We start from the raw sequence: 19014 nt of genomic DNA, 5'->3' as shown, positions 1-19014 counted from the left end.
TTTTTTTTTATAGATAACTTCGATTCATACGTTTTTATCATTCTCATACATTATTTTCATCATTCTTATGTTTTATAAATAACTCCGACTCGTACATTTTCATCATTCTCATATATTATTTTCATTATTCTTCTCTTTTTCTGTTATCTTTATTCTTTTCAATAAACTCATTCGTTCTCTTATTCTTCTTTGTTATTTTGAATAAAATTGAATAATGACTCTATACACAACCTCGTGAAAATAGGGAAACGAAAGAAAGAATTGAAATTCAATATACAAAATTCAAGAAGGTAGCTCTTTCAACAAAGCCTACGTGATGGATAATTGTCTAGGAAATCGAGACCATTTGACTTGCTTCCCTATGACAGGGAAAGATTATCGTCATCAAACGGGATTGGCCGATAACAATAATTCGAATACATAGAAGATGAATTTTTCCGACAAGTCTGCATCTATTGCGTTTGTGGAAAGTATCAACTTAACTTTGTCTATTGGCTCACAAAAAGTTAACAAGCTCGGACGTATATCAAAGATCGTAAGATGTAGTGTTATTTTATTGAATCAAACTTTTATACTCCCTCCATCCCATAAAAATATGGGCATATAATATGGTAAAGTAAGAGAGATAAGTTAAACTAGTGTTAGTGGATAGTGAGATCCACATTATTATTAGTGTTTTAATAGTGGTATAAGTTGTAAATCACTTGATGTATAGGGGTAATAAGTTGGAATAACTTTCCAGAAATGGAAATAACCATATTTTTATGGGATGGCGGAAAATGGAAAATGCACATATTATTATGGGACGGAAGGAGTAATATTTTTGGCTCAGTCATTAATGGCTTAGATCCCTTCACTATAGTGATAAATATCATGGGAAACTCCACAACGGAATTGTTATCTGCAATAAGAAAAAACAACCTTTGGAGGGCCACATTTTCAACACGAAAGATAGATCGGTCGATGCTCTACAAAAGTTACAAAGTGAAGACATCTATAATCTCATACTTAATTGTGTACGTTGTTCAATTTCCAGTTGACAACTCTAATTTTATACTTAAATTTAAAATAATAGAGTAGGGGAGTGATCAATTGCTAACTAATCATTTAATTGCTAACTACAACTAATTTAAGGCCATAGGATTTTAGAAAACGTGTGGTCTACAATTTGCCACGTGTAATTTTCATTTTCATTAATAAAATAAAAAAAGATTTAAAAAAAACGTCAAATTAGGCTTTTAGATGAAAATGTCAATATAGTGTTTCGGACATATCAACACAATGCTTTGAGAATGTCAACACGATGTCTTAAGAATGTTAACCCATTGCTTATATTGACATTCTACATGTATTATATTGACATATTTTATATAGTATGTTGACATTTCTGCTTTACGAAAAAATTGAAAATTTTTGAATTTTTTTTCAAATTTTGACATCGGAACATATGCATATATGATATCGTTGGAATCCTTATAAAATTATCTTTAATTTGATATATGTTATATGAATTTAAAGTTTTGGGATTTCTTTTAAAAGTTAGTTATAACTAAACATGTAGTTAATTGACATTAATACCCCTATTGATATTTTATGGAATTAATCCTATGACTTTATTGACGTTTTTTGTTGATTGTATTGATATTTCTTGGTTGATGATCTAGGCCCTTAATTTGAATATCTAATGGCTATTATTTAGTTGTAGTTAGCAATTAGGTATTGAGTTAGCAATATAACACTCCCCAATAGAGTATATACTACTCCCTCCATCCCACTTTAGGAGTCCCGGTTGAGTTCGGCACGGGTTTTAAGAAATATAAAGGAAAATTGGTGAAAAAAGATAGTGGAATGTAGGTCCTACTTTTTTATATTAGTTTTATAATAAAATGTGAGTGGAAAAATGTTAGTGGAATGTGGGGCCTAATACCATTTATGGAATATTCCAACCGGGACTCCTAAAGTGGGACACCCAAAAATGGTAAACCGGGACTCCTAAAGTGGGACGGAGGGAGTATAAATTTAACTTCATTTTTTTTATGTTATTTATTTTCATTCTTTATACACCTCTATATTATAAAATAGAGTAACTCCCTAACGTCTCACTCAATATATTCACCTTTCCTTCTAAGTTTGTCTCATTCAAGATGTCTACTTTCTATATTTGGAAATAAATCTCTCTATTTCCTCTCTCCTCATTAAAATATTCAATTATATTTTTTTCTCTACTTACTCCATCTAACAACCCCTCATCAAATCTCGCGTCACTCAAGAATGTGGATATCTTGAGTTGGACATAGGGAGTACTAAGACTATGTTTATCAGTGGGGTGGTCGACCGCCACCTCACCCCACATTTAAAAAAAAAAAAATGAAATAAAATGCATTTGCACTACCAGACCGCGGTCTCCCTCATGTCAAAAGCCAACCAGGTGGTCTCCATTCATCATCCAATGAGATTGTGCCAAATGGCACAATCTCATTGGTTGATATATATATACTTTTAAATTAATATATCTTTAATATAAAATATTATAAAATTATAAAAATTATATCAAAATTCATAATTTTTCTTCCTCTATAAATAGAGACCACATTTGCTATAGTTTGCACACAAAAAAAAATATCTCTTTCCTCCTCCTATAATCTTCTTGTTTGATAAAATTTCATATTTTTAAGCTTACTTTGTTGCTAACTATGGATGATGATGAGAATAATATATTCTCCGATTCCCCAAATTTCTATCCTTCCCAAAACTACAACCCTTCCCAAAATTTTAATCCTTCTCAAGATTATTTCCCTAGTTTTGATGATTTTCCAAATTCTGATCAATTCCAAAATTCATTTCAAAACCAACATTCAAGCCAAGTCATATCACCAACCAACTTGAGTGCTTCAAACACTCCACATGATTGGAGTGAGCAAGAAGACATGTCATTAATGTCTGCTTATTGTTTCGTGAGCAGGGATGCAGTTGTTGGCACCAACCAAACTAATGCCCATCTATGGCAAAAGGTTCTTGATCAATATGAGGAAGCAAGAAAAGAAAATCCAGGAATGGGCCAACAAAGAAGTTTAGAGTCATTGAGACAACGCTACAAACGACTCAACACAAATGTCACAAAGTGGATTGGTGCATACAAAAAAGCGCATGATCGAGCTACGAGTGGCCAGTCTAAAGAGGACATTGAGAAAACCGCTCAACAACTGTATGGTAAGAGAAAATTTACTCACCATAAGGTGTTTGAGGAGGTGATGAGATACAATCCTAAGTGGGAATTGAAATTGAATAGTACTGGTTCAACGCGTTTCCAGCCAGATGAAGATAGTCTTGAAGAAAGTCGTGGGAGCTCAAAAAGGTCGAGGACTAGTGAGGAAGGAGGACCTCAAATTGACTCCATTCCTGAGAGTCGTTCTTCAACATTGCAACGTCCTACCGGAAGAGATCAAGCTAAGAGTAAGGCTAAAAGAAGAGGCAAAGAAGTTGCAACGTCTTCATATACAATCCCTAATGATTTCACTGCAGCACTGCGTGAAATGAGAGTTACACGTGAAAGGGAATGTGATATTCAAGAACGGAAGATCAAAGCAGCTAGTGATATTCAGGAACGGAACATCAAGGCAGCTATCCTTACTCCGCTGATGGCTAGGAGGGACTTAACTCCAGAAGAAGAAACGCTGAAACGCAATCTAATAGCAGAATTATTTGGGAATTGATCGTAGTTTATCTGTTTTCAATGTATGTTTCTTATTATGCAAATTTCAACTTCTGTTGCTTAGTGTGTAATCTTCAATTTCTGTTGCTTAGTATGTAATCTTTAATTTATGTTGCTTATGTAATTTCCAATTTATGTGATAAGCCCTTCAATCAAAGTATGACTACATGACATCACAAGTGGGGGTGGAATCCAATGACATCCCATGTGATCAAGAAAATCAAAGTATGATTACATGACAAGTCATTTCTATCACAAGTGGTGGTGGAATCCAATGACAACCCATGTGATCACGAAAATCAAAGTGTGACTATATGACAAGTCATTTTCTATCAAGTGGTGGTGGAATCCAATGACAACCCATGTGATCACGAAAATCAAAGTATGGCTACATGACAAGGCATTTTCTATCACAAGTGGTGGTGGAATCCAATGACAACCCATGTGATCACGAAAATCAAAGTATGATTACATGACAAGTCATTTTCTATCACAAGTGGTGGTGGAATCCAAGGACAACCCATGTGATCACAAATGATAGTAGTGGAATCCTATGCTCAACAAATTACTTCTATATATTTACTTACATGCTTCAAGAAAATTATACACAAATCCTCTCACGATTATTGAGCCAACTCTCCCTAAAAAATGTCATCAAGTTCTAATTTTGAAGCTTTCAATCTTCTTGAAGACAATGAATGGGAAGAAAAAATTGTTGAACAAAATCAGCAACTCGATCAACTAATCGAGGATATAGCTATTTGGCCAACAACCTTGCCTTCACAACCTACAACCCAGACGGCTAGAGCTAAAAGGAGATACATTGAAAGGAAACGCGAAGAGGGTCATGATACTATTTTCGAGCAGTACTTTGCTGAAGATCCAATCTATCCTCCAGATATTTTTCGAACAAGGTATCGCATGCGAAAACCTTTGTTCGAAAAAATAATTAACAAGCTCATCGACACCGACAACTTTTTTGTGCAGAAGCGTGATGCTACCGGTCGACTTGGTATGTCTGCAATTCAGAAATGTACAGCAGCGATGAGGATGTTGGCCTACGGGGCGGCGGCCGACTTGCACGACGAATATTTGAGAATGAGCGCACAACTCATTCGCAAATCTCTCATCAAGTTCGTTGAAGGTGTAATCTCTAACTTCGGCGATGAGTACTTGCGAAAGCCCACCGAAGAAGACTTGGCAAGACTTCTGCATATTGGAGAACAACGTGGGTTTCCAGGCATGTTGGGTAGTATTGACTGCATGCATTGGGAATGGAAGAATTGTCCCACTGCATGGGCTGGACAATATGCCGGAAGAAGCGGGAATCCGACAATCATCTTGGAAGCAGTAGCATCTCAAGATTTGTGGATATGACATGCTTTTTTTGGAACTCCAGGTTCGAGAAATGATATTAATGTGCTTGATCAATCTCCTATTTTTGATGATATTTTGGAAGGTCGAGCACCGAAGGTCAATTACATAGTAAATGGCCACGAAAAAAATATGGGATATTATCTCACTGATGGCATATATCCTCAATGGGCGGCATTTGTCAAATCTATACCAGGTCCACAAACGATGAGGCACAAGTTGTTTGCTCGACATCAAGAGTCTGCGCGAAAAGATGTTGAGCGAGCTTTTGGTGTTTTGCAAGCTCGTTTTGCTTTTATCAAATGTCCATGTCTTATTTGGGATCGTGATATTATGGGGAAAATAATGATTGCTTGCATAATCTTGCACAATATGATAGTGGAAGACGAAAGAAGCACATATTCGAACTATTGTGATCCAGCAGAATTTATTCAAGATCGACTTGGACAAAGTAGTCGTGAGAATGAAGATGGAGATGCGAATAATGATTTCATATATTCTACGAATAGGATTGCGAGTCTAGCTTCTTACATGAAAAACAAAGCCCAACTTCAAAACAGAGAAGCTCACAAAGCTCTGCGAGACGATTTGGTTGAGCATATATGGGCAAAATTCGGCAATTGCAATTGAATGTCTAGTTTTCATCTTATGTATGAGCACCAATTATGTATTTTAAATTTCATATTTCAATTATTGTAATATATATTTTTTTTGTTTGTTTTTATAATTTTTAGTTTGTCATTTATTACGTTTTTCTATAAATTTACAATAAGTATTTCATGTATTAATAATATTATTAAAAAATAATATAAAAATAAATATATAATAGTGTGGTTGGGTGGTTGGGGTGGTCATTGATAAACCATGAAAATGTGGGTGGTTGGGTTGGATGAATATTGATGATGTGGAAGATGTGGAGGAGATAGAAATGAATTAAATATTGAAAAAGTGGTTGGTTGGGTTGGATTGGGTGGTTGCTGATAAACATAGTCTAATAAGGAAAACAAACTACAAAACTATTTTTTTCCAACTTGGCTAGGGAAATATATCAACGCAAGAGAACATACTGCCTTCGTCCTTTAAAACTAGACCATATTTACCATTTTGGGATGCTCCTTAAAAGTAGACAAATTCTATTTAAGGAAACTTTTGATAATAGAGCGTATAATCCACTACACCCATGCCCAAACAAATTTGGCCATATATTCGTGGACAAAAGGAGGTATCTCTTTATCTCTTCCTACTTTATTCTCACCACTATTTTGTAATGTATCATTTTCTTAAATCTCAGGCTAAAAAGAAGTGATCACTTGTGGCAAGATGGACGGAGTACTATTCTTAGAAAATTTTCCGATAAAAAACACCCTTATGGTTTAAACATTATTTGATTTCTTAGCACAATGTGATGTTGAATCATCTAATTAAGTACACGATGTTCAAGAAAACTCAATTACTGAGATTACCTCAAAAGACGGTTACCTCAAAAGACGGTCTTAATTTTAAAGTTATACCAAATGTCAGCTACGCAGTTCACATGCTGAACACTAGAAAATTTACAGTTTCAAGTAAGCTCCCAAACATGAACAAAATGGAGCCAAAGCTGGAGTTGTGCACCTAATTTGAAGATGAGTCAGCAGGCTAGAAAAGATCAAGCCTACTCCCCACCTCCGAAGTTATCCCGCCTCTCTGCTGGCCAGCTGAAGCCTGGAGGTCCATCATGATTCCCATCACCAGAGTATGAACTGCCTTGAGGCAGATGGGGAGGAGGTCTTAGAGGTGGTGGAGGAAGATGAAGCGGTTGGGGAGCCAATATTCCTTTACCGTCCCTTGGGTCAACAAAATTCCCACCCTGCCTCTGTTGCTCCAAACTCTTATTCCCAGCATTCTGTCCGTAATCATTCTGGAAGAATCCTCTTCCTTGAGGATCGACATTTATATAGCCATCCATAGATCCTTGAGATGCCATAGGAGGTTCCAGAGGCACAGAACCGGGAACTGCATTCCACTGTGGATAATTTTGAGGAAAATTCATGGGTCCAGCAGGACTGGGCGGGAAACCAAGCAACGAGCCCTGTCCTTGTCCACCTTCTGGTGCAGAGTCTGGTCTTGGCATTCCATATGGTGCACCAAAGTACGGTTGCATTCCATCAGCTGCATAAGGAGGATAACCGTATTGAGGTGGAGCTGGACCTGAATTTGGGTTAACTGGTACAATATAATTAAAAGGTTACGAGTTGCAGGTACTAGGGGAAATGAGAATTGGATATGTTTTCCTTGGAACTGACCTGAATCTTGTCGACTACCACCCTGCCCATGAACTTCAAAAGTTTGCCTAGGAAACTGATTCTGGGAAGTAGCTCTATCAAAGGGATGTGATGGAATACCATCAGGGTGCTCTGATGGATGATCTGGAGCTTGTCCGGGAAAAGGTGGTGTTGGCCTTTGCTGTCCAGCAGGTTTCAAAGGTGGTTGATCCCTGGATTGAGGCAGCTGGGCTTTGTCTTCGCGATCATGAATTTGCGAACTTGAATGGGGAGAGAAAATTGGCCTCGAGGGTGCTTGAACAGTGGTATCCGAGGTTGAAGGTTTCCTAGCACTCATCGCTTCTGATTCATTCCCTTCTTTTTCCTTATTGGGGTGAAGAAGATCAGTATGGAACTCGTTTATATGCATCTCAAATTCACTCTTCTTTAAGAAGGACTTGAGACAACGAGGGGCTGCACATATGAAGATTCCTTCCATCAGTTTGATTGTCTGAATCTTCTGGATGCGTTCATCACAACTGTAGAAGATAAATGCAAAGGATGGTTGAAGTCATGCATTACCACAGATCACTGACAAGGTCAATGAACTATCAAAGCAAACGATCAAAACAAAGGTTTGAATATGAGATTCTCGTGTTTTGACACCATCAGAACCCTCCTTAATACTAAAAGGCTCACATTAGAGCTTCATAAATTTATGCAAAATACTGGAAAATAACCAGTTTATGAACCTCTAATTTATTAGCATAAATTTAACCACAATTCACTCATTTAATTTCTAACAGTAGTTGAAGTAATTGATTTCTTGACAAGTGATAAGAATGTTGTGTTGGCAGCTTCAAACATAAGTGTACTAAGTCGTCCATGGAAACATTTTTGCTTGTTGTACATTACCCAGCTGATTTTGATGCAGAAATGACAACCATAATTTTGACAGACTTCATGAGATCATAGGATTTAAAACCAAGATCCTCAACAAAATGCAACACACTATCACACAAAGGAACCAGATGTATAAGAAAGTGTGACTTACAGATAACAAAGAGAATGACTCCTGGCACAGTCCAAACAGAAGGCATGCTCACATGGGCTCTGCAATAAAAAAACTGTGTTAGTATTTAAACTAAATATATAAGCATAGCAAATAGCTGCATGTAAGAAATGACTTTAACACTCTTCTTCATATCTTTAAAAAGATCAGATACATTTACCAAGATGTGCCAACTACTAACACATAAAAGCATAGGTTCTTGTAGACCATGATTACATGATCCGTGTAACAAAAATAAAGACTCATAAAGAAAACCAAGATACAAATAATAACTTTTTAAATATAAGATCATCAGTAGCTAAAGGTGTCCCTGTAAAAGTGACTGTCAGTTTTAAAGCAATACATTTAGGGGCGCATTTTACTTGTCATGATTCATAAGATACATGATTAAGTATTTTAATCCTCATCACTAGGATTTCTCCAATCCTACAACCCTTTCAATGGATCTGAATCAAACAAAATTAGCTCAAATGAGAAATTATCAAGGACCTTCGGACATCCCAAAGCCCAATCCACTTTAGTAAACAATGGATTAGACTACTACTTTCTCCAAAAAAGTAAACACACCCAAACAAAAACCAACAAAAAAACACAGCACATGCTCATTTGTTCATGAAGTCAAACTATGGAAGGAAACAGATGCATCACAGGAACATAGTGGCATGTCGGTCTCAGTGAATACCACACAAAAACATACTTATAACAACATCATTTTCTCTGACTCGCAATTCAAATCATACCATGGCATAAGGTTATTTAAAACTCAAATTTCATTAAAAGACTGTAAATGTACTATTACTCACCAGACGCCCATATATAGCAACCGGAAAGTCGCATCTAACACAGAAATGAACACGCTCACCGAGCTGGCGACGGGAGCGGCGTCCAACAGACTTGATAACAGCGGTTGCAGATGCTGTACCCAAACCCTTCGCCACAGGAAGATCAGATAGCACGAGATGATCGGGGCAAGCGACTGTAACAGTGTCCACAGGCACAGGTTTCGCAGTTGCACCGCTTTCACTAGCTGGCTTGCTCAGCCGAATCTGCAGCATCTTACTACTACTAGTCTGTGTAAATTTCAAATCGGAAAACAACCACTGCTTAAGCTCCTATTCCTGCAACGATCCAATAATATTCCAGCTAGGTCACAATTGAGAAACTGACATTTATCAATTGAAAGTTTCAGAGTGAAATTTTAACAAATGTTGAAACACTCAATAAGCCGATTAGGTAGGTTTTGCGAGATTTCATGAAGAGATGAGGGTTGTTTACCTTATTGATTTCCGAATCAGTGAATATCGTACATTGCAGCTGAGCTTAGCAGCGATTGAAGCTATTAACCGAAGCCAGAAATACAGAAAACAGATTGACGAAGCTCACAGAAAAACCTAATTCGTGTATTGATGATTTTGGAAAGAGAGGGATCTGATGATATAAGGAAATTATGCTGTAGACTGTAGTATTAAATTCATTGGGCTTCTCTATAGTGCTATTGGGCCAGGAATCTTATATTTTACACTACATTCATCGGTTGGGCTTAGTGGATCTTTTTATTTGTTTCATAAATAAGGAATAAATCTAAATTACTCGGCTCGTTTCCATAAAAATCGGCAGTTTTTTATTTTCGCCTTCATTTTTATTTTTTATAACTTTTCTCTTTGTAATAAAGTAAGCTTCATTTCTTTACTCATTCTTTTTCTTTTATATTTTACCAATTGTACATTAAAATTCGCACATTCAAAAATATCAAGATTTCTGAATAGTTCCATATATTCTAAAAGTTAAATTATATTTTTGAAATTCTTGCAACAAATTTAAATATGATGTAACAACAAAGCTATAATTCTTGATATATCACCATATTTAATTAATACTGAGAATATAATGATGTCGTTCTATAAAAAAAATTGGTTGTTATCATATTTGTTTTTGCCATGTTAATGTGAAATTGTTGAGAAAAATTTAAAATTAATTTATATTGCTCCCTCTGTCTCTAAAAATTTGTCACTTATTTTGTCCGCTCCAATAAATATGTCACCTTCCACTTTTAATATTTTTTGTAGTAGACTTTGTATTCCACTAACTTATTAACACTCGCATTTTATATTATTAACTCCATTCCACTAAGTTTTCAACTAACTTTTTATTAGTACATTTCTTAAAACTTGTGGCGGGTTTAATGGTAAAAAAATTATTAGGGACGGAGGAAGTATAATTTTAAAAGCTAAATTATTATCAATTAGAAGTTAATGAAAAATTATAATTTAAATAAAAGTTATCTATAAAATAAAATTACTGATATATTACAAATAAATATTAGCACAATTTATTTATTTTAAACGTGTCCATTCTTTACAATTTTAAGTAGTCGACATTATATTCTTTTGCTTTTTGACAACGACTTTATTGAGAGTAATATAATTATATGATACTTTAAATTAAATCATGTACTTAGTCTGTCCATTATTAAATGTTTTAGTTATCATTGTTTGTTTATTCAGTAATAATATCTTATTTTACATTACTATCTCATATTTCATTAACTAATTTTATTTATATTTATATTTTAAATAAATACTTTTTTGATTATTATTATAAATTTTCTTATTTTACATGTCCATCAATAAATATTTTGTTTCGTTATTATTATTTTTAGTAAGTGGATCTCATATTATAACTCATATTACTCACATAATTATTTTACAATCAATATATGAAAGTAGAATTATATTCCAATAGCTTTTCCTACTCAATTTATTTTACAAATTATACAATTTCTTAAAATTTAATTAAGCCAGTAAAAAATAGAACCTTTATTATTGGACCTTCTAGTACATAAAAGTAAAAGTGAATTAAAAGTCAATAAGTTTCTTAAAGCACGAGGCGATAAAACTGTGACATATACTATTATCAAATGGATACGGAGGAGTAATTCTTTAAAAAATTCTCAAAAGTACATGAATGCATTCGTGTACCGATGTCTATGCCGAATTGTTTTGAGTAATTAAAGATCATGTTACTCCGTACTAGTTTGAGAAAGATTATATCTCATGATTAAATACATTTGTTATGTTTGATTTATTATACATTAAATTCGACACTTAATCTTAGATGGATAATTTTATGACAATATATCGTAGTTATTCTCCTCCAACTAAAGTAATCTCACAATTTAATCTCAGATGAATAATCAATCATATGATAATGAGTCACAACAACCGAACGACATCTATGTGTATTTTTGTCAATGTAATACGATATAATACACATAATTTTGGTGTATGTGTATGTGTGTGATTACTGGCTATTATGGAGACCAAATTACGTTGTGGGACTAACACAAGATCATGTAGCATATAACTTTCCGCCATAAAAACGTACTGGGATTTCCATGCAATAGATTGTAATCAATTCAACTTATATAGTTCCAATCCAAAAATCTTTGATGTAAATTTAGTACTCCAAAATAAGATGTCCAAAATTTATTACATTAAGTCTCGCTTTGACTTAGTATGGATTTTAAGAAATGAGAAGAAAAATTGGTGAAAAAAATTTATGGAATAAGGTCTACTTTATATATATAAGTTTTATAATGGAATGTGATTATAATGATTTATTGGAGTGTGGATCCACTTATAAAAAATGGAAAAAAGTAAATAAAATTTTAAATTGTGGACATTCCGAAATGACAAACTGCGAGTATTATTTTTGCTTGTTGAGATCATTATTCAATTTTATCCTTTATGAGATTGAATCTCAAAACTTAATCTTAGATAGATAATTATAGGATAATGAATCATAGACAACTTTCCTAACTAAATTAATCTCACAAGTTAATCCTATACGGATAATCATATAATTCATCATCATAGTAAGTAGACTGACGCCTATATAAATAGGAGGATACTGTGTATGTTTTTATTCATAGCATAGTAATATATTTGGCTTAGTATTTAAATTGAATTGTTCGCAGCCTAGTATTTTTAAGAACAACAGTGGAAAATATCCAAATGATGTTGTGGGTTGGAATGGTTTTGCTCTCCTTGTTTTTGCCTATTCATTCTCAGACTGTTAACAGGTAAATATTTTTGTTCTTATTTTTTTTTTCTCTTGCGACTTGTCATTATACGAGAGAATTATGTGAGATCATATCTGTGTTAATATAATACATATACGTAATATACTTAGGACTCGTTTGATAAAAAAGATGGGATATGAGAAGATATGTAAAACAAGATAAGAAATACGGGCTTCATGTCAAGATATGCAAAGATATGATTTTTTTCCGTTGTTGTTTGATAGAAAAGAAATTATCTAAATTTGTATTGTATATTAAATAACATGGCTTAACTTGACAAATTGGTGGGATACATAAACAAGGTTAATGTTATAATTTTGGTAAGATTAGATAGGGCCCTGGTCTTATATTGGGCTTTGAGTTAAGCTTAAGTATGATATCAAACAATTAAAAATGTCCATATATAATTTTCTATCTTGGTATTACTAACTTATCAAACATGCCCTTATTTTTTAAGGATGCAAAAGTCGAGATGCAATTGTTTGCTGTCGAAAATTTTCAAAAATAACAAAAATTTAGGATATGAAAAAAAGCATTTCAAAATCACAAACAGATTAATTTAATTTTTTGTATTTTTAGGATGTTTCCATTTGCGTTCTCTAATTTTGGTTAGTACACTAATAATAAGGAAGCTTTTTGAAGCGTTGGTGGTATATATAGAAACACAAATTAGCTTCCTTATTTGCGTTAAAAAATATCCTTAACGATTTTTTAATTTGTCGCACTGATAAATATTTGTAAAAGTCGTGCATATGTGAGGCATGTCGAGATGTATTTATAAATATATATGAAATTATAATTATGTCTTGGAAATATTATCTAAATTCAAATCTTAATGGTGTGACAGAATAATTATAGTGGATGCATTTAGTATTTCTTTTACTTTATTGACAAATTAACCGTGGATTTTTTATTCTTTTAATTTCCGCTTCGATGATATTTGAACGATTTCATGCAGAGGAATGGTGGTGGATTTGGCATCTCAGGATGAGGGAGTAACACTTGTTGAACGTGGTAATCATGTGAGTAAGTTTTAAAATTAGACAAGATTGTTAATTAAATTTAATTTGGATTAGAATGAATGAATTAATTAGAATGGATCATACGCAGGTTGAGATGAGTAATGGAATAGTTAGCATCACATTGACCTTACCCGGTGGTTCAATCACCAATATAACATATCAAGGAAGTGACAATTTGCTTCAAACTCAAGATAAAGAAACAGACAGAGGGTATAGTCATATTCCATAATTAAATTTGGAAGATTATATCTCATTATTAAAGTTGTATTATTTTTGACTCATGAGATTGAATCTCATAACTTAATCCTAAATGGATAGTCATGTGATTATTAATCATAGTCAACCCTCTCTTACTAAATAATCTCACAACTTAATCCAGATTATATCTTGCTACTACTTTATTTAGAAACCGACCATCATAATATTAAAATGGTTTTTTTTTTATTATTATTATTAAGATTGAGTGTTGTTCTTTTATATATATTAATATCAGGCATTGGGACGTTGTTTGGAACGAGGCATCAAGCAGCATTGGCAAAACTGACAAGTAAGTAATCATATAATCATAATTCTAAATCGAATTAATTTATTAATACTAACTAATATTTTTGTGCAGCTTGGAAGGAACAGATTATAAGGTGATATCGCAAAGTGAAAATCAAATTGAGATTTCATTTACCAGAACATGGTCTCCTCCTAGCTCACTCGCCCCATTAAACATTGATAAAAGGTTGAATTATCATAAATCCAAACATATTTTTTTTAAAAAAATTATGCATTGAAAACCTTTTTTTTTTCTTCCCTAATAGTAGTATTTCTTGGCAAATTAAATAGATATGTGATGCTGCGTGGGTCCCCTGGATTCTATACATATGCTATACTCGAACGAATTAAAGGGTGGCCTTCTTTTCTTATACAAGAAGGAAGAATCGTGTTCAAGCTTCAGGAGAATAAGTAAGAACAATTAAATATATATAATATTTATGTAAAAAAAGTAGTACTAGTATATAAAAATTGAATCTCACTTCATTTATGCATAGGTTTCACTACATGGCTATGTCTGATGAAAGGCAAAGGTTTATGCCAATGTATGAAGATCGTGAATCTGGCGAACCACTTGCTTATAAGGAAGCTGTTCTCTTGAAAAATGCAACTAATCCCGAATTCAACGGAGAGGTATGTAATTAAAAAGTATTATACTCCATTCGTCTCCATTTTGGTATGTTCCATAAAATTAGTCAACTTTCATATTTCAATTACTTTTTCTATTTATCTCTTTTCCAATTTGACATTAAAACCGGTGTCATCCCAAAGTACACGGTACTACTTAATTAGTTGAGATATTTGATAGACAAAAACATGATATATGTATTAGGTGGACGATAAATACTTGTTCTCAAGCGACAACATTGACAATAAGGTCCATGGATGGGTTAGCAATGACAATGTCCCAATAGGGTTTTGGATGATCACTCCAAGCAATGAATTTCGAACAGGTGGCCCAATCAAACAAGATCTCACATCTCATACTGGTCCAATTCTCCTCTCTGTAAGTAGTTTATTTTACAACTCCGTTAATTTTGAAACAAAATACTATAGTACTATGCTACCAACTAATTACCTACCTACCTTCCTACATGTGTAGATGTTCATCAGCAGACATTATATTGGGACTGACATAGATGTCAAGTTTGAAACTCAAGACAATTGGAAAAAAGTTATTGGTCCTAATTTTATCTATCTCAACTCCAATGCTTCTGCTCTAGCAGATCCTTCTATTCTTTGGAATGACGCTAAACTAAGGGTATGCATTTATATACTAGTAATCACACAATTATATTTCTGGACTTGATTTTGAATATGGTAGAGAGAATTGTATTTATGTTTTCTCTTTGGGTCGATTGATCAGTTGCAAAAGGAGGAAGCGGATTGGCCGTATAATTTCCTACATTCGATCGAATACCTCAAATCCGATCAACGGGGATCTATTACCGGTCAATTGCTTGTTCATGATCGGTACGATTATATATGAAAATGGCCTTTACTATTTTTATGTTTTGTCTAGTTAATTTTAGCTTGTTATTTTGATGTTGATAGGTTGGTTAGTGAGCAACCTATGCCGGCTGGCTCAGCTTATGTGGGATTAGCTCCACCCGGGGCGGCTGGGTCATGGCAGATTGAGAATAAGGTTATTTTGAGCTTGCACTTGGATGAAAGGTCAATTAATTTTCATGTGATTAATTGTGATATCTTTGGTTTGGATTTTAATTAGGGGTATCAATTTTGGACACGGACGGATGAAGAGGGAAATTTCGAGATCAAGAATGTGATTCCGGGAACCTACAACTTGTTTGGATGGGTTCCTGGAGTTGTAGGAGACTTTAAACATGTATCCGACATCACCATCAACCCTGGATCTAGTGTCAAGGTTGAAAACCTGGTGTTCGATCCCCCAAGAAACGGTCCAACTTTGTGGGAGATTGGGACTCCAGATCGCACTGCTGCCGAGTTTTTCATTCCGGATCCTAATCCAAAATTCAAGCTTCATCCATACAAACTTCCCATTCAAAAGTAATTATTTCTTTGTGCACATAATGTACTATCTCATTCCCTTAAAAAGAAAAACTATTTCCATTTTGGGTCATCCCTAAAAAATAGAATTTTTCTAAACTTTATATTTTATGACGTGAATGCTCTTAAATTTCTTATATTGACAGGTTCCGACAATATGGGCTTTGGGATCGCTACACCGATTTATACCCTAAAAATGACCTTGTTTTCACAATTGGGACTAGCAACTATAAAACAGATTGGTTTTTCGCACATGTTACAAGGTAACACTAGCTATCTTGCTCTTTTTATTCATTTTATTAAACCTATATATATATAGGGATGTATTCAAATCCTTTTCATATATATATATATATATATATATATAACTATTAGTATTTCAATTTAGGAAAATGGGAGAGACAGAATATACAACAACAACATGGCAAATAGTGTTCAACCTCAATACCGTCGACAAACAAGCAAATTACACTCTCCAATTGGCCCTCGCATCAGCCACTGCACTAGATTTACAAGTACCTTCACATTTTTCTTACCATCAATCAAATTTTAATTCACTATCACATACTCAACTCCTATATATTTGTATCAATCTTGTTTAATTTAAGGTACGTTTCAACGATCAAATATCCCCTCCACATTTCGAGACGGGATTCATAGGCCGTGATAATGCATTAGCAAGACATGGGATTCACGGGTTGTACCGTTTCTACAGCATCCCGGTGCAAGGCCAAAAACTTGTTGTGGGAGAGAACAAGTTATTCTTAACACAAGCAAATAGGAATGGTTCAAAGCTTGGACCCTTTAATAGTATCATGTACGATTATATACGTTTAGAAGGCCCAACGCCATAAATATAGGAGTAGCACAGTAGAAACAAAATATGAAATTCTCTATTTAGATCTAATAATAATATTGTCTTCGTTTATTGTTATGAAAATCTAGTCACTTTTTAAATAATCACATCGATTTGATTATACATATATTGTTTCTCTCTAATTGATTCATGGGAATTAAATAAAATGAAAATAAGGCAAAGAATATGTACTACTCTATATAATTTTATTTGTCCATTAGATGTAATTAATATTTTATTAATACTTAAATTTACTCCTATTGAATTAATATTGTGACTAATGTGATCATATGGCATTAGTGAATTGTATATTTCGCACCGTCCTGAAATTAAACGTGCATTCATTCTTTATCATCCAAGTTTTAAAGCAAACCTCCCCAAATAAATATAAAATGAAGTCGCAGTTAACTTTCTATTATTTCCACTATTAATTACCGATAGATTCATGCATTAACTACCTCAGTTAATTTTGTACAGTTCAAACCCATTAGGAAAAACAAAAATTTCAGTTTTAGATTCTTTAATTTTATTATTTCCTCAAAAATAAAATAAAAGGATACTCTCTTTTTTAATTTTCTTATTCTCCTTCTATTTATTTATTCTGTGGCACTCTTTCGCATTCCATATGTTTATAGAAAAAATAATTAGCATTTGTCTATTTCCTGGCATATATAACATCGAAACATAAATTTAAGGATGTTTCGATTGATGAAATCCTTGAATTAAGAATTTATTATTAATCTCACTTGTTTAACGTATGAAACTATTGTAAGAAAAATTTATCGTAGTTATTTCAGTTCTTTACCAATTACTTCTCTTTCAAAAAAATAAAAATAAAAACAGACGAAATCTAAGCAAATGAAAATATGGGCTTTTAATCTGTGCATTTGCATATATTTTTCAATCCTAAGCATCAATTCTGGAAAATCGATTCCACATATCAACAAGAGCTCAACTTCTCAACTCCAGCTTCGCGTAGAGCGTGACACTGTAAGCATAAAATCAACTATATCTATCTAATTCTTTTTGTATATTACCAAACACGAATATTATAATCTTTAGTTTCCTCATATTTTCGTAATGTTTTTCGATATTTGAACTGATGACAGATTGAATTTTTAATCCATCTTTATGTCTTGATTTGTTGTGATAATGTTTGTGTTGTAACTTAAAATTTTGTTCTCTGTCATGTCATGGGTTGTGATGTAAAGATGTACTATAAAGAGTACCTGAACTCTAGTTTCTTGAAAATGTAAATAATCTTAATATGGAAAAATTGTGTTAAAAAAACACCCACTACAAGAAAACCCTCAAAAGGAACAATAGAAAATTGTGTTTCCACCCCTAAAATGTCGAATGACCAAAAGCCATCGTATCATGACATAGCTAAGACTTTGATCCCTCAATTTGATTCACTAACACCATATGAATTTCAAGTCATTTCGACATAGAAAATGTTTTCTGCATGTTTTCTGCCTAGTGCTGCAACCTTAAAAGAAGTGGCAATTGTCATTATCAAGTTGATTAGAGTGATTTGTGCAGGTGGAAATTGATAATGGCATTGTAAAACTAAGCTTAACAAATCCAGGGGGCCTCATTAAAGGAGTCGCATACGGAGGAGTTGGAAATATGCCCTTGAAGAAGAGTTTACTGATTCCGGTCGAGGGTCAGTTTATACTTCCTCCGTCCCTAAAAAATAGACTAGTTTTACCTTTTTAAGCAGTCCCCAATGTTAGACCAAAATATAGTAAGTTTTCAATAAATAAAACTCTACACATCATTTATAATGTGGACCCCATAATCCACTAACACTCATTTCACTACCTTTTTCCCATCTTTCTCATACTTTAAACCTCATGTCATTTACAAGTTTGTTTATTTTTTTTAGGACGAGATAATATTAAATATAATCATTTTTAATTATGACTATTATCTCACTAAGACCAGCTTACCAATTGCACATAAAAGCCCGCGCGTGTCATTTAACAGTTTAATACTACTACTATATCAAATTGTAGGTATTGGGACATTACATGGGGCGTGCCTAAGATCAGCTTGAGTTCTTTCGACAAGTACTCTTCAT

General features: G+C 33.6%; 3 protein-coding genes and 1 pseudogene across 5 annotated transcripts; 3 read left to right on the top strand and 1 right to left on the bottom strand.

The window, feature by feature from the left end:
• Nucleotides 1-2693: 2693 nt before the first annotated feature.
• On the top strand, nt 2694-3713 carry LOC125210503 (glutathione S-transferase T2-like). Its single transcript, XM_048110050.1, has one exon. It carries the CDS (start codon nt 2694-2696, stop codon nt 3711-3713), a length of 1020 nt encoding a protein of 339 aa, XP_047966007.1.
• Nucleotides 3714-4360: 647 nt separating this feature from the next.
• On the top strand, nt 4361-5764 carry LOC125210502 (annotated as a pseudogene).
• A 797-nt stretch (nt 5765-6561) lies between these two features.
• Nucleotides 6562-9819, bottom strand: LOC125216084 (E3 ubiquitin-protein ligase HAKAI homolog). 3 transcript variants are annotated; one of them, XM_048117704.1, is made up of 5 exons: nt 9677-9819; nt 9205-9519; nt 8384-8442; nt 7372-7868; nt 6562-7291 (listed from the first exon to the last, which is right to left on the bottom strand). In XM_048117704.1, the coding sequence occupies exons 2-5, from the start codon at nt 9454-9456 to the stop codon at nt 6741-6743; spliced, it is 1359 nt and encodes a 452-aa protein (XP_047973661.1). In that variant the 5' UTR covers nt 9457-9519; nt 9677-9819; the 3' UTR covers nt 6562-6740. The 3 variants fall into 3 exon arrangements, with proteins under 3 accessions (XP_047973661.1, XP_047973662.1, XP_047973663.1); XM_048117705.1 differs by having other exon boundaries at nt 6562-7276; XM_048117706.1 differs by having other exon boundaries at nt 6562-7237.
• Nucleotides 9820-13444: 3625 nt separating this feature from the next.
• Nucleotides 13445-16936, top strand: LOC125210501 (rhamnogalacturonate lyase-like). Its single transcript, XM_048110049.1, has 14 exons — nt 13445-13504; nt 13593-13714; nt 13998-14051; nt 14121-14234; nt 14339-14458; nt 14545-14680; nt 14880-15053; nt 15150-15308; nt 15414-15520; nt 15602-15692; nt 15777-16075; nt 16222-16338; nt 16464-16590; nt 16684-16936. The coding sequence occupies exons 1-14, from the start codon at nt 13445-13447 to the stop codon at nt 16927-16929; spliced, it is 1926 nt and encodes a 641-aa protein (XP_047966006.1). The 3' UTR covers nt 16930-16936.
• The last annotated feature ends 2078 nt before the right edge of the window (nt 16937-19014 follow it).

This window comes from Salvia hispanica, chromosome 3, assembly GCF_023119035.1.
Source record: "Salvia hispanica cultivar TCC Black 2014 chromosome 3, UniMelb_Shisp_WGS_1.0, whole genome shotgun sequence".
Taxonomy (NCBI): Eukaryota; Viridiplantae; Streptophyta; class Magnoliopsida; order Lamiales; family Lamiaceae; genus Salvia; species Salvia hispanica.
The sequence above is the reverse complement of the archived record's forward strand: the minus strand, read 5'-3'. Positions and strand labels throughout refer to the sequence as shown.

Bases quoted from the DNA above. Each gene is read 5' to 3' on its own strand.
- LOC125210501 (XM_048110049.1), top strand. From the start codon at position 13,445: ATGGTGGTGGATTTGGCATCTCAGGATGAGGGAGTAACACTTGTTGAA. The intron at 15,521-15,601 runs GTACGATTATAT...TGATGTTGATAG, and splicing joins CAATTGCTTGTTCATGATCG to GTTGGTTAGTGAGCAACCTA. The intron at 16,339-16,463 runs GTAACACTAGCT...ATTTCAATTTAG, and splicing joins TTTTTCGCACATGTTACAAG to GAAAATGGGAGAGACAGAAT.
- LOC125216084 (XM_048117704.1), bottom strand. From the start codon at position 9,456: ATGCTGCAGATTCGGCTGAGCAAGCCAGCTAGTGAAAGCGGTGCAACT. The intron at 7,869-8,383 runs GTAAGTCACACT...TATCTTCTACAG, and splicing joins AGTCATTCTCTTTGTTATCT to TTGTGATGAACGCATCCAGA. The intron at 7,292-7,371 runs GTCAGTTCCAAG...ATATTGTACCAG, and splicing joins TGGTAGTCGACAAGATTCAG to TTAACCCAAATTCAGGTCCA.
- LOC125210503 (XM_048110050.1), top strand. From the start codon at position 2,694: ATGGATGATGATGAGAATAATATATTCTCCGATTCCCCAAATTTCTAT.